A 15,284-nucleotide genomic window follows, 5' to 3' on the forward strand; every position below is an offset into this window, starting at 1 on the left:
GGCTTGTTCTCCTGGCCCCCTCCAGCCACAAGACTATCTTCCTAGGTTCTTTTTCAAAGCAAAGTGTCTCTCCTGCCAAGGGCTGGTCTGTCTGTCTCCTGGAGACAGAGGTTGTCAAGCCCTGAGAGAACAGCAAGCATGTCAAAAATAGCAGCACCAGCAGACTGCGTGGCTGCGATTTCCTTTTGAAATGTTGGTTTTGCTCTCACCAAAGAGCCGGGGTCTGTCTGTGCTTCCTGCTGCCTGCAGCAGAAGCTGCTTATGGTGCCAAGATGTTTTCTAGGGGAAAGCAAAGATTGTCTGCTGAGGCCCATGACAGACTAAGGGAAAATCCCCTTCACAGTAACAATGATGAGGTCAGAGTTGTGTTTAAAAAAAAAAATTTGTTATAAACCTCACCAGGGCTAGGCCCTAAGTAGGTTAAGTGGTAGCCAAGATGAGACCAGTATTAATGATACTTGTGGCCCCTTTTGCTCTTTTGTTCTGGGAACTAGGGAGTCAGTTCCCTGTTTGTCCTTCCAAAGTGGTCACTAACAGATGACCACTCCCTCCTTAGGGTACCCAGGGGATTAGAAGCAGGGTGAAATCCTTTCTCTAGGGGTTCAGAGCAAAGGGACACGACATGACCATCTCCAATCCCACAGCGACTTCAAGCCCAGAACAGGAAGGTGGTTCACTGGGAGATACAGTAACATAAGAACTCAGAGCCCATCTGTCTTTTACTCCCAGTGGCCTGCATCTGGCAAGTTCCCTCTCTCACTAAAGCCCCAAGCCCGAGGCCATATTCTGCCAGAAGCTATCTGTGCAACCCAAGGCTGCCAGGGGTAAAGCAGAATGCAGAGAGGAAACCCTACGGTTTAAAGAATTAACAGATTTCTTTTCCTTCCCTAAGTGACCTTGACTTCCCAGGGCAATAGCACACAGTCAAGCCCGATGAGGGCTGGCATGGAGGTTCCAGCCAGATTGTCCCAGGAGGACAGTATTCTCTGGGAATCTCTCTTGGCATTTGTGTAGAGATGCCGGGTGACAGGAATACTGCCAAGAGCAAGGGCTCAGCCAGTGCAGAGAAGGAATGATCAGCAACAGGACTGAGAGGTGTCCCATGTGAAGTGCCATGGGGAGGGAAGGACAGCACCCAGTGAGGGCCGCCGGGGAAGAGCAATGTCTGACAGACAGCCACAGAGAAGGGTGAGCTGATGGAAGGTGGTCACCACCCACTGCTGTGTCCAAACACCAACGACTGCGGGGGCCCCACAGTGGCTGTAAAGGGTCAGGGAGGAGAGTGGAAAGGTTGCCGGCAGAATAAAACCTTGATTCCTGTACAATTTCTTAAGGAATCCTGAGTCTACAGGTGCAGAGACTAGGTGGGGGGTTTTGGTTTGTTTGTGGGGATTTTGAAGTTTTTGTTCTTTGTGTTTTGCCAGCAGAGTATGAACCCCTCGGGCAGGTTCACTGCCTTAGTCCTACGTAATGAATAATGTCCAACATACTTACCCTAGTCCAATATGTGCTAATCATGCCCTGCGCTTACCAAAAATGGCTTTGACCTTTCTTTTGCTCGCGCAAAAAGGAAAAAGCATGTAAATCCCACAATGATTTGATTGTCAAAATTAAAAAAAAAAAAAAAAGGCAGTTCTTGGCACCACACTTGAGTAGAAAGGAGCAAACTGCATGAAAGCTCTAAAGTGTCCCCAAGTGGCAGAAGAAAAAATCTGTCATTCCATCCTGGATATTTAAGCTGGTCCATCTTTAGAGATGCTAACTTTCTAGATTTAAGAAACCAAACCATTCTCCCAGCCAAGGTGTGAAACTCCCAGGTTATCAACCTCATGCCACTTTCCCCCGACCCACAATCCAATGACTTTTTTTGGTTAATTTATAGAGTTATACAGCTATCACCATAATCCTGTTTTAGAAAACATCCATTACCCTCCAAAAAGCCCCCGATGTCCTGATGCAGTGGGACTGCCTATAGCCTACCTCCTCCAGCACACACAGCTCCCCTTACAAACTGGGTAGAGAATTTTAATCCATCTTGGCAAGGAGCGTCCTGTGCACCTCGCACCCCTGGGATATACGCCGTTGCTTTGTTCTGCCTTCAGTATGCAAGACAGACAGCTGGACGCTATGGGGACCTTCAAGAATTAGGTCAGTATGATGGCCACTCCTGCATTAAGGTGTTTTGGGCTAATTCCACTCTTATGCCTTCATCCTAAATCCTCATTTTTGCATTTAGCCTACTGTTTCTACTGTGTTTTTTTTTATTTTTTTTAATGTTTATTTATTTTTGAGAGACAGAGAGAGACAGAGGATGAGTGGAGGAGGGGCAGAGACAGGAGGAGACACAGAATCCAAAGCAGGCTCCAGTCTCTGAGCTATCAGCACAGAGCCTGACATGGGGCTCGAACTCATGAACCATGAAATCATGACCTGAGCTAAAGTCGGATGCTTAAATGACTGAGCCACGCAGGCACTCCTTTTTCTTTTTTTTTTTTTTTCTTTTTTAAAATATGTACTGTCCTTTGTTTTGAACTTTCTATAAGCTTCTTAAGGTTGAGGGACTTGGAGGTTCTCTCTCTCTCTCTCTCTCTCTCTCTCTCTCTCTCTCTCCCTCCCCCCCCCCCTTTTTTCTTTCTCCTTTTATTTTGGAAGATACAGGAAAGTTCTGCAGAAACATTTTTCTAAACCCAGCACAATCTCATCTTGCTCTGTAAGTTCAGGACTTGAACACACAGGGGCCAGCCTGGCAAGAAATGATGGTACACTGAGGTGGCAGGGAAGGCTGGGGAGCATCTTTCAGCTGGAGAACAGACTCCTTATCAAACACCCCAGATCACTGCTGTCCTAGAGTTCAAGGTGTGATCTCAACAGAAATGCCACAGCTGCCCCCAGACACTAAAAAGGTGGAGACAAGGAGAGAGATAGAAAGACACATATAGAAGGAAGAAGAGAATAAAACAGCAGAAGGTCAAATGTCAGAGAGACGTGACAAGAAGAGGGAAAAAAAAAACAGAGAAAATGAGAGTAACTAGAAGGAAGGGGAGGTGCAGAGAAGAGGAGGTGACTAGAAAGAGTTGGGGAGACAGCAGTGAGAGAGCAGAAACCAAGGAAGGACACTGAAGTCCATGCAGTCACAAAGAATACACAGGAGAGGGAGGTGGCCACTGAGGAACGGGAAATCAAAGCCCTGAGTCTCCAGAATGCAGGTGCTCACCTCCCCCAGTTCCGATCTGACCCAGAGCTCTGAGCCAGGAACCAAGTTCCCCAACAGTACAACCTACCTCAGATGCAAAGGCGGCCAGCTGTCCCACTCTCTCCTTGGGGATGATCAGGGCAGGAGGACTATTCCACATCTCTGCTGTGCCTGCCAGATCCAGGAAAGCATTTGGGAGCTCCTGCCGGCTTGAGTCAGGTGTAACGAAGGACTGACCCTTGCCTTTGCCAGCAGCTGTGACATCGCCACCCCAGCCATCTGGGAAGCACGGGGTGCATATTCTCTTGATTATTAGGGCACAGAATCCACATAAAGAGGCTCAGAGTCAGAGAGGGATCACTTGGCAAAATCCTTCACAGAAACTAGGTCAGGTCACAGCCTCTCTGTGTTTCTTCGATGTCTTAAGGAGAGCCACCTATGAGACTGCTAGGAATGGAGCTAGATTATTCCCTGGGAGGAAGAAGTGGCATTTCTCTCCGTCTCTCTCGGACTTGGGAGGAGCCTCTCTCTGAGGAGACGGGACCTCCAGGATACTGTTTCGGACCACAACTGTCAGCACTCTTGGCAAGGCCCAGCCTGGCCGCCTCTTGAGGAGCGTGTCCCCTCCAAGTCTCCCCTTGTCATTTTGAAAGAGATAATACTGACATTAGTTTAACTGGCCGTTGCTTAGCATTCAGATTTCTGAAGAATCAGGGGTGAGATGAGGCAGTTTCGATGACTGGGTGGGAAGGCCAGGAAGAAAGGTCCAGGGAGGAAGTTTGGGGGAGCTGTATGTATCCCCCTCATTTTCCAAAGGTCACACATCCTGCTGGTCATTACCAGCCCCTAAACCACTATGTAGGAGGTGTTCTCATTTCGGAAACTGGGAATTTGTAGCCTCCCATTCTCACTTGCTGCTCAAATCAGAAGATAGAGAGAACAGTCTGGAAGGTTGCTATGGCAACCAGAGTCCCTGGAGAGCCCAGCTCTCCACAAACCCTTTACTTTCAGGCATGCTCTGACTTGAAAAGGAAATGTTTCATTAGGGATGGTGATGAGGATGATCACATACACACATATAGAGATACATGCATACATGTTCCAACATTTACCCTCACTGGAAGCATCCCTATTGCCTCTGTAGTGGGCCCTTCTGCTTTCCCCAAATAGCCAGAAGCAACTGAAGGAATTTGGAAAACTGGAACTTTATGGCCTCAGAGCAGATTACTGAGTCATGAACTCCTCTCATCTGTATTTCAGGCTTGGAGAAGCCAAACTCCCAATCAAGGCGGCCTCTGGCCCTGGAAGGATCCCACTGAACCTGTCTAAAGAGCATCCTCTTTGCTGAAGGGTAAGAAGAGAGACTGAAGCCCAGTTCAAGAGGTTAAAGAGGGATTTAAGGAGCTAATAGCCCAGTGTGGCCTACTCTTGGGCTTTGAATCCAAGGCAGCAACTCTGTGGGGAGCTTTTGACTCTGGGAGACACGGAAGGAAACAGGCTAATGAACTAAAAAATCAATACCCTTATTAAAATTCACACATTTGCATAGCATCATCCCCAGCTTCCCAGTACATCGACATTCCCCATGAGGTAGGGAGGGGAAGACATTAATGTTCCCATTTAATGGGTGGGGAAACTGAGGCACAAAGAGGAACTGTGTTACCCTGTAAAGCTGTGGCAAAATCCAGATTTAGATCTGGCACTCACAGGAGCCACAGTGTCTCTCAAGAAAACCCTCAAAAGGCCATTCCTCATAAGTTGCTCTTTGAGAAATTTTTTTTTAAATCCTCATCAAAGAGTCTTAAAGCATAGATACAAAATTAAAAACATGTTAACAGTCCTTTCGGTTTCTGAACTGCACCCAGAAGAGCTCAGAACAGTACATCACAGTTTTTCAAGGCAACAAACAAATGACAATGTTACCAGGAGAGAAATGAGGGGAAGTGGGGGGTGGGGGGTGAAGGCAGCAGTTTCACGCTGGAAGAGGATGACTTAGTCCCGGTGGTAACATTACCTTACCAGTTAGAGCAGGTCAGCTGCATCTTCAAGGGGCAGACCAGGTAAATGTTTGCTTGACTCAGCAATAAACCTCTAACGGTGAGGCTGTCAACAAAGGAATGATGTTTCTTCCTTACTGTAAACCTATTTCATTGCACATAAAATGGGAAGAAACCCACGCTAGCATCCAATGCGTGCTTTTACCTGTCTGCAGGTATAAGCTGGAGTTTGCTTTGGAAAACCTTCAACTGCAATCCTAAGTCAAATTCCCAGGAAGAAGGAGGGTGGGGTGCTGGAGAAGGTTGGGGGGCAAGCAAAGAAGACAAACTTGCCATCTGCAACAAGGCTCCTCTTTGCACGCCTCCCAGATGACAGTGGCTGCTTAACTGATACTAACTCTGTAGATACTCCGTCAAGCTAGTTGCCATTTCTCCTGGCTCTGTGGTTCCCTCTTTCCAGGTCCTCTGCACAGGAAGGCACTTGCACAAAAAGAGTATTTGGCTCTGAGAAGGAACCTTCCTGGAAGCTAGACAGTCGGGGAGGGAAAGACTGAATGCAGACCAAAGGCCGATGTCCACCGTGCCAGGACACCTGGAAGAATCCATTGGCCCCTTTGGTCTGGGACTGACTCTCATGGCCTCCAAATGGCCAAGTTTAACTGTAGTTTCTCTAATTCCTTCCAAGATTCAAGATGAATGACATATCTGGAGGCTGTGCAGCTAAAGGCTTTACCAAGGGTCCTCTGAAGGATGACTAGCAGGTGTCACAGGCACGGGAATAAAACAGAAAGATGAATACTGTTTCTGTCCTCCAGCTTCTGCTAGTTACCACCTAGCCAGAAGCTGACAGGTGCATGCCCCAAAGCAAAGGACACTAAGGAGAGAAATAGGACCCAGGTATGCTTGGTCTCCATACGGTTGACATCTTTGTTCCTAGAGAATTCCAAGCCCCAGACATGAAAATTTACAGTCATGAGGGAAGGTCAGACGGAAATCTCATCCACATGACAGAAGATGGGCATGAATGGGTGGCACCGTTAGAATTTCAAAAATGTCACTTAGATGGATGAACCTTGAATGCTGCGGAAATCAAGCAACAAGGCTGACAGTCCAGGTATCTGGACTGAGTGCAGGGGAGGGAATCAGGAAGTCGGCTGGAGGTCAGGTGAAGGGAGTGGAGAATGAGAAGGAAGCCTGAGACTGTTTGCTCAGTGTCGTCCTTCTCATTGATGCCCTTCCTGCATCAGTCAAACCTCAGTGAGCATCCTTTTCTCTGCATATGCCCGATGCGGAGGGGGAAGGTAGCTGGGTCTCCGTTCCCGAGTGGTCTCAGAGAACTCAGGCTTGCCAAGTCCACTGTCAGCTGCCTTCAGGTCTGGTGCAGGCTGCCCACAAGTGACATGGGTATACTGGCCTTGCTCCTCCTGCTCCGTCTCCCGGTGGTAGAAGTAGTTGAAGTTGGAGACAATGACCGGCACAGGCAGGGCGATGGTGAGGACCCCAGCGATGGCACACAGCGAGCCCACGATCTTGCCCCCCACCGTCATGGGGTACATGTCTCCGTAGCCTACCGTGGTCATTGTAACCACTGCCCACCAGAAGGCATCCGGGATGCTGGGAAAGAGTGAATCATCATCATCAGCCTCTGCGAAGTAGACGGCACTGGAGAAGAGGATGACCCCGATGAAGAGGAAGAAGATGAGCAGACCCAGCTCCCGCATGGAGGCCTGCAAGGTCTTGCCCAGGATCTGCAGCCCCTTGGAGTGGCGGGACAGCTTGAAGATGCGGAACACCCGGACCAGGCGGATCACCCTGAGGATGGCCAGGGACATGGCCTGCTGCCCATTCTGGCCACCCCCTCCACTGGTTGACTGCTGCTCCTGCTGCTGCACCAGCTCAGTGCCCAGGGTGATGAAGTAGGGGAAGATGGCCACCAAGTCAATGATGTTCATGATGTTGCGGAAGAAGGCTGGCTTGCTAGGGCAGGCAGAAAAGCGAACCAGGAGCTCAAAAGTGAACCAAACTATGCACAAGGTCTCCACCAGAAAGAAGGGGTCAGTAAAGAAAGAGCCCCCAAGAGTACTGAGTGAGGATGAGCCCCCTGCCATCATTCCCCCCGGCGGGATGCCAGGATGAAAAGTGTAGGAATCATCTTCATCTTCCTCTTCCTCCTGACTACCCCCGGAAATTGGGGAGTCTCTGCTCACACCATTGCTTCCACCTCGACCATCTGCACGGAACTGGGGCAAGGTCTCCAGGCAAAAGATGACGATGGAGATGAGGATGACCAACACGGAGACGATGGCGATGCCTCTGGCGGGGCCCGAGCTCTCAGGGTACTCGAAGAGCAGCCACACCTGGCGCTGGAAGGGCTGGGAGGGCAGTGGCTTCTCGTCCTCGCCACCTTCTGGCAGGCAGCCCTCGTCCTCCCGGAAGGCCGCCAGGGCTTCATCCCCCAGTTGGTAGAAGCGGATCTCCTCCAAGAAGATGTCCAGGGGCACGTTGACCGGCCTCCGCAGGCGGCCCCCGGACTGGTAGTAGTAGAGGATGGCGTCGAAGCTTGGCCGGTTGCGATCAAAGAAGTACTCGTTCCTCAGGGGGTCGAAGAAGCGGACGCGGCGACCAGGGTCTCCCAGCAGCGTGTCGGGGAACAGCGACAGGGTGCGCAGTTGGGTCTCGAAGCGCAGCCCGGAGATATTGATCACCAGCCGCTCGCTACTACAGCAGCCCCCGCCCCCGCCGGCCTCCGGGAAGTCTCCCGTGTCCTGTTGCTCCCCCTCCGGCCCACGGACCTCCCCCGGCGCCGCCAGCGTGAGGGATTTCTCCGACCTCATGTCCCCTCCGCGGTGCGCTCCCCGCCACTAGGACGGCGCCCACGACACCACCTCTGGAGCGCGGCACCTCTTCCCGGCTCTCAGAGCGGAGCTCTCTGTTTAGGGTGGGGCTCGCGCTCCTCCGAGCTCTAGATCTGGCCTGGCCGCTGGGTCCGAGAGCTCCGAAACCCCGGTCCCTGCAAGGCTGGGTCTGGGGAGGGGGCCCGGACGCAGAGGGTTTAGCTCCGCGCCTCCAAGACAGCCGCGCCTGGGATACAGCTACAGCCTACTGGGATACCTGGAACAGCAAACTGGCGCGCGTGAAACCGGCTGCCCGAGAAGACGCGTGGCTTCGCCCCCCGCCGTGCCTGAGCCCGGGCTCTGGGACGCGGGGGTCCGCCCTCCGGACGGGTTAGCTCTTCCCAGCTCCCACTGCGCTCTCCAGCCGTTCGAGCCCCCCGGCTGCCGCTGGGAGCGAAGCGCCAGATGCGCCTCCCTCCGGCTCGGCAAAGACTCCTGGCGGGGCTCGGCCTCCGCCCTGCGTGCACCGCGGACTCCCGTCTGGCCAAGGTCGCCGTTCCCGCCGCCACAGCCGCCACCTCCTCCCTGTGAGTCGCGCCTCAGGCCTCCGAGAGGGCCCTGCGGCTGCCCCGGCGCCGGGGCGCGGGGACCCACCTCCCCACCGCTCAAGCCTTCTCTGCAGCCGCGGCAGCTGCAGCGGCTCGGCTCTCCGCTCTGCCCTTCCTTCCCAACACTCACTCTCCAAGTGACGTGGCAGGCCCCGCCTGCTGCCCCCTCCCACCCCACTCTCACATCACACCCCTCGCCCAGCCAGGGGCTGCGGCGAGCCAGGGCGCTGTGGAAATAGACACACACTTGCCTCACCAGTAATCTTTCCCGCGCACGCCTGGCACGCCTCTCCCTTGCATTCACAATCGCGGCCCCCCTAACCAAGCACCAGCATCCTAATACCACACCCCCCTCCACCTCCGCAATCAGCTTTCCTTATTTCGCTTTACGGGAGTTGATCTGCGCAGTGCATTTCATCCATGAGAAAACACACCCCGCCCCACCGCACAACACACAACGCGGAGCACTGTGTCTCCACTCATCCAGAAATTTCATGAAACAATCAAATCATAATTCGTCCCTCTGTATTTACCAAGACCCATTTGCCAGCTTCCCTAATCTCTATTAAAAAAAAAAAAAATAGAGAAAGCATTTTTAGAAGTCTTCAGAGCTTCCAATTTAGATGGTCTTCCAATGTAAGTCCCCAGAGAATCCCACATCTCCCTTTGCAAACCTGGGAGGGTGAGGCTGCAGCTGTCCTAGAATCGCAAAGCCATAGCAGAGAAAGTGTTGGGAAGTCCCCTATTGCCTTCCCCATCAGAAGTCCCCCCCCCCCCCCCGGAGTCCTGGGAACTTAGGCAGCAGCCCCTGTGAAGAAAGAGCCAGAAGATGATGGTATCTCAGAGGTATCATAGTCCAAGGAAGCATACCGTGAAATTCATTTGCTCCCAGCCTTTCTGGGAACTCTTCTGGAATGTCTGCTTATTGCACAGACAAGAAGAAGGAGGAGGAGGTGAGTGGAAAGTGGTATGTAAGAATGTTGATAAAAAGAATAGCTATATTTACTGAGCATCTGATATGTGCTGGCCACATTCCAGGAGCTCTACCTGTGCTAACTCACAACACTATCTCACACCCCAATGAAAAAGATGTCCTCTGCTCCTAGGTAATGTTACAGTGAAGATTCCCCTGGCAGTATTTGGGTAGGGACCAAAGTTCGTTGTTAGAGACTATCCCTAACTCTCCTGGAGGGAGGCGGTAAGAGTGGTTTTCTGTCCTTTTCCACTAGAGACCATGTAGTCTTTCTTTACTAGGTCAGACAGGTTAGAGTTTGGTGGAAAAGAATTGCTCTGATCTTTTCAGACGTCCACTTTCAGGTAGGGTTGACATTTGCTTCTCTGTGCCCCAGTTCCTCCCTTTTTGGTTGTCTATGGCTGAAATTCATTGGCTGACAACTACAAGTTGTTTTGTGTAGCTTCTTTTGCATTTTACATCGTTAGTAAGGATTCATTGCTGATAAGGATAGGAATGGCACGTAAAGATACTCTCAAACCACAAGATGCATGCAAGAGTTCTTTGTGTGGCACAGAGTGTTTTAAAATCACAGGAGTTCTCAGCAGCATTCACTGCCAGAGGGACTAGGGGAGTAGAGAACTAAACCTTCTGGATGTGTAGGGCAGAGGTCCGGTAGGGAATGTGTAGGAGAGAGGCTAGCAACCCACCGCATCTTCATTCACTAGGCTGTTGCTTCACCAGGTCTACCAGGCAACAGCTTCTGCTTCCTTTCTGTGCCCCTGCTGTTGGTTTCCACTCCCTCCCCTCACCTTGCATATCTCATTAAAAGGTGAGAAAGTGAGTGTACCAGTCATCCAGTCCATTGTTTCCCTATTTCCAGGCTATGTAATTAAGCAATTTAGACTTGACACAAGTTGCTCCATTCAAAAAAAAAAAAAATGTAAAAGGGAAGAAAAGGAAACAGCAACAAATACAATATAGAAGATACTCTTTCACCCTTGTCCAATTATCTGCAGTCATTTTCTGGATTTTAAATTGATTTGCTCATGATTCTTTTTGCCTTTGTTTTCAAAATTTATAATGAATTATTTATTTGCATGTTTGTTTTCATCATTGCTGATTTTATTCATGAGGTTGTCAACTAGGTCAGTAATTCTTCAAAACAAATGTTGGGGAAGCATAGGAAAGAACCTGCATTTTGCCAGGAGGGTGCACAGTCTAATAGGTGAAAGGAACCACTGAGTACCCCTGGGTTAAACCTGGCTGGTGCTGCCCGCCAGCCTACATCAGAGCTGATGTTCCATGGTTACGTTCACATCAGGCATAAGGTTGTGCCCCAGGAGATGTTTCACCGTGCAGGAGGAGGTTCCCCTGGATTGAAAAGCCATTAGCAAATTCATGAATCAGAGTTCTGTTTTTAGTTCTTTTGTGACAGAGACTCCTTTCTTAGCTTTAGGAAAGCTGTATGCCTTGATCATTCTTATCTAGCATATATGTAGAGTGAGTAAAATCACACTTTTAGAAGTGCCAGTTCCCAGGTGAAGAGACACAAGGCACAACCCCATCCATATACTGCAACACCACTTCCAGTGGCAGGGGAATGTTTCCCCAACATTCACTGAGCCCCTATTTCATGACAGCATAGATTTTTCTTGTGGTATCTAAATTCAGATATTTGCAATGATGTTAGAGGTCATTCATGTAATTAACAAGCATTTATTGAGAAGCAGCTGGGTGCTCATCATAGTTCCAGGTGCTAGGGGATTAGAAGTGATCTAGACAAAATACCTGCTTGTATGAGCTTACGCTTTCCTTTTTTTTTTTTTTTAGTTTATTTATTTATTTTGAGAGAAAGCATGAGCAGAGGAGGGACAGAGAGAGAGAGAAAGAGAGAGAGAGAATCCCAAGCAGGCTCCACGCTGTAAGCAAAGAGCCTGACACAAGGCTGGAACTCATGAACTGTGAGATCATGACCTGAGCCGAAATCAAGAGTCAGACACTTAACCAACTGAGCCACAAGCTTACGTATTCATGCAACAAATACATTACATTCTAGACAGAGTATTTTAACAGTAAACAATAGAGAAGATTTTTATATATTGTACTAAATGTTTTGAGGGAAATAGATGAGATCTATGTCAGAAATCAACCTGGGGATGTAACCTTGAACAGAGTGGTTGGGGAAGTTCCCCCCAGAAGAGATAATATTTCAACTGAGATTTCAAAGATCAAGAATGAGCCAGCCATCCAAAAGCAGGGGGAAAGCATCTGGGCAGACAAATGCGTAAGGCTCTGCGCTAGAAAGGTCATGGGTGTTCAAGGATAATAAAGAAGGCCATGTGCTGAGAAGAGACTGGGCACAGGGAGAGATGTAAAAGGTAAGAAGAAGAAGCAAGGGATAAGTTCTTGCAGGTGAGTGAGGTGTTTAGGCTCTATCTTAAGAGTGATGGATGTGAAGCCAGTGATAGTTCTCAAACCGAGAGGAGACATCATTTATGTAGAGACTGTGAGGAGAATGTGCTACAAAGTGGCAAAAGGAGAAATGGGCCAGGGAAATGCAGTAGTTTGGAAAAAAGTTGATAGTGACGGGGGCTGGAATAAAGGTAAAGTGAGCAGGGCCAGAGTGGGGATGAGGTGGGGCTGGCAGTAGTATTTAAGAGACAGAATCAGCAGGAATTGGTGATGGATAGGATATGAGGAACAAACAACCAATGCCAGGTTTGGGATTTGAGAAACTGGGAGGGGGGTGCCATTTATTAAGAAAGAGAATATACGGGGATAAAGAGGTTAGGATCAATCTAGACCTCATGTTTAGAAATATTAAATTGGAGAGGAAAATTAGACATGCAAATAAAGACATCAAGAAGTGATTGTTTATTCAGGTCTGGAATATGAAAGAGAAATGACTGATTTGTGAATGTAAAATATTTAGAAATATTTAAGCCTACTCAGAGATGAAAAAGAATGAAATCTTGCCATTTGCAACAACGTGGATGGAACTAGAGGGTATTATGCTAAGCAAAATAAGTCAGTCAGAGAAAGACAGATATCATATGACTTCACTCATGTGTGGAATTTGAGAAAAATAACAGATGAACATAGGGGAAGGGAAGAAAAATAAGATAAAAACAGAGAGGGAGGCAAACCATAAGAGACTCTTAAATACAGAGAACAAACTGAGGGCTGCTGGAGGGGAGGTGGGGGGGGGGATGGGTTAAATGGATGATGAGCATTAAGGAGGGCACTTGTTGGGATGAGCACTGGTTGTCATATGTAAGAGATGAATCACTGGGATCTACTCCTGAAGCCAAGACTACATTGCATGTTAACTAACTTGAATTTAAGTTAAAAAAAATAAATATTTAAGCCCATGGCACTAAAGTCTTCAAGAGACAGAATATGGACAATGAAGAGAAACATAACCAAGTCCTGCACAGTACTCTACAATTCACAGTTCAAGTTCAGGTAGAAGAGGAGTCAGCAAAGGAGACCAAGGAGGGGGTCAGTGGGGTCAAAGGAGAACCAGGAGAAGGGTTTGTCCTGGAAACCAACAACTGTGACCAGACCTCCAGGCTCAAATCTCACAAGGCCATGCTGACCTCCAGATGCACACAATATCTCCATCAGATCAGGAGCACAGGGTGGGAAGAAAAAGGTCACCTTAAAATGGAGGTATGTACTAACCAAGATGAGCACATACAATGTGCCACAAAAGTTGATAACCATTTGTATTCTTATCTCTGCCTTGGAATTTAAAATGTATTTATCCCAGATATGTAAATTATCACCCTATTCTATTTTCCAGGCTTCTTTTATTACGTTTTCCACTTTGCTCTGTGTGTGTGTGTGTGTGTGTGTGTGTGTGTGTGCATGCACATGTACGTGTGTGCTTGTCCTCACCCCAACAGTAGGATCCTTATAGTTTTTCTCTGGAGAGAGAGGACAGCGGTCATAGATTCGACCTTGTTTCTCTGAATAATCTTGAGATGGTTCTTTTTACCTACCCTATCGCCCATAGGCCCCTGTGGGAGAAAAGAGTGGTAAGTAGTCAACACCCTCAGTTCCTACTTGAGTGCACAAGTATACACACATCCTCCCTAAGAAGAATCACCCCCTTTTTGGCTTTCCAATGTGGAAAGAAAACCACACAGAGATGGTTGGGGGCAGGGCTATAATGAGTCAGATACTGTGTCCCTCATCTTATGGTCTCACCTCTGGGCAAGGCTCACTGCCCCAGTCTTTCCGCTCTTCAGGATGGCCAATGTAGAAGTTCCTCTGATCAGAAAACAGTGTCCCGTATGACCCTGCCTCTTTCCTGGGTCATTTTTACTCCTCTTAACCTTCCCCCATTTTCTCTGCTGGGGAGGTGAAAGAAGGAAGTTTTGAATCCTAGGGGAAATGGGGAAAATAATGGATGATTGGGTGACTCCATACTTTGCAGACAATCTTTGCTACTTTCTTTTTTTTCCCTTCCCTCTACACACACACAAACACACACACACACACATACACACACACACCAAAATTTTGTCATCTAAGAGTTATATTTAAAAAAATCAGGGCTCCTGGGTGGCTCAGTTGGTTCAGCATCCAACTCTCGATTTCGGCTCAGGTCATGACCTAGTTCGTGAGATCGAGCCCTGTGTGCAGCACAGAGCCTACTTGAGATTCTCTCTCTCTCTATCTCTCTCTCTCTCCCTCTCCCTCTGCCCCTCCCCCACTCACATGCTCACTGTCTCTAAAAATAAATAAACTTAAAATGTCTTGAAATTTGAGGGTTAATTTTCCCAATTGCACCCACTAGTCTTACAGTTTCATGCCTCCTTCCCATACCTGACGGCATAACTCTTAGACCTAAACTCCTCTTCTATTAATTTAGTCTTTGGAAGCACCATGACCATTTTCCCCCTCCTGGGCTTTCTCTGGGACCAGAATAGACAAGGGGAAGGACAAATGCAAATACATATTCTATAGATAAGCATCAGTTATATTTAGCTACTTAGCCAAAGTTTCAATGATGACAATGATGATTGATGATGATGATGATTGATGATGATGATGATTGATGATGATGATGATGATAGCGATATCAACTACAAAATGGTGATGGCAATGATGATACTCCAAATTCCACTAGAGAAAAATCCAACAGCTTTCACTTGAGCGAAGCTTTATATTGGAAAAGGAATGCATTAGACATCTGTGCCATGCAAATCAACAGCCTTAGGAAATGACTAACCATGCCAAGAAATAAATCTATAAAGAACTCCTTATCATTCAGGGAGGATCCTGAGAGACCTCGTTAGCATCACACATTTGCAGCCTGCTTCTTTGTGCCAGTCCACTAGTGAGAGAAGTCACCAGTGCTGTTTTCCAAATGTCTCCAGTTCTCTACCTTTCAGGAACATGAGGGATTGTTCTCTCCAGATCCCTTGTGATTGGGCCAGGCAAGTATTTCTGACCGAAGAGTTGCAAGCAGAAATGATGTGTAATGTAATGTAGGCCAAAACATTACATTAAATGTAAAGAAACCCTCCAGAGCTTTCTTTACCTTGGCCACAATGGCCAGCACTGCTGAAGATGGAGGCTACTCTGTCAGAGTGAGGCAGATTCTAATGTGAAATGATGTGGAGCCCAGCCAAAGCAATAGAAATGTAGCATGAATGAGAAACAATCTTTTGTTGTTCTAATCCTCTG

General features: G+C 48.4%; 1 protein-coding gene across 5 annotated transcripts in view; it reads right to left on the reverse strand.

Moving 5' to 3' along the window:
- Positions 1 to 8,133, reverse strand: part of KCNA6 (potassium voltage-gated channel subfamily A member 6) — a 45,383-nt gene extending 37,250 nt beyond the window's left edge. For 4 of the 5 annotated variants that reach the window (XM_053894733.1, XM_053894734.1, XM_019464774.2 and 1 more), the window contains exon 1: positions 3,282 to 8,133. In XM_053894733.1, the coding sequence (XP_053750708.1) occupies positions 6,438 to 8,024 (1,587 nt within the window). In that variant the 5' untranslated portion in view covers positions 8,025 to 8,133 and the 3' untranslated portion in view covers positions 3,282 to 6,437. The remainder of the gene's footprint in view (positions 1 to 3,281) is intronic. The other variant, XM_053894736.1, reaches the window with a different exon arrangement.
- Positions 8,134 to 15,284: the final 7,151 nt, after the last annotated feature.

This window comes from Panthera pardus, unplaced genomic scaffold (assembly GCF_024362965.1).
Source record: "Panthera pardus isolate Hobbes unplaced genomic scaffold, ASM2436296v1 HiC_scaffold_6, whole genome shotgun sequence".
NCBI classification, from domain to species: domain Eukaryota; kingdom Metazoa; phylum Chordata; class Mammalia; order Carnivora; family Felidae; genus Panthera; species Panthera pardus.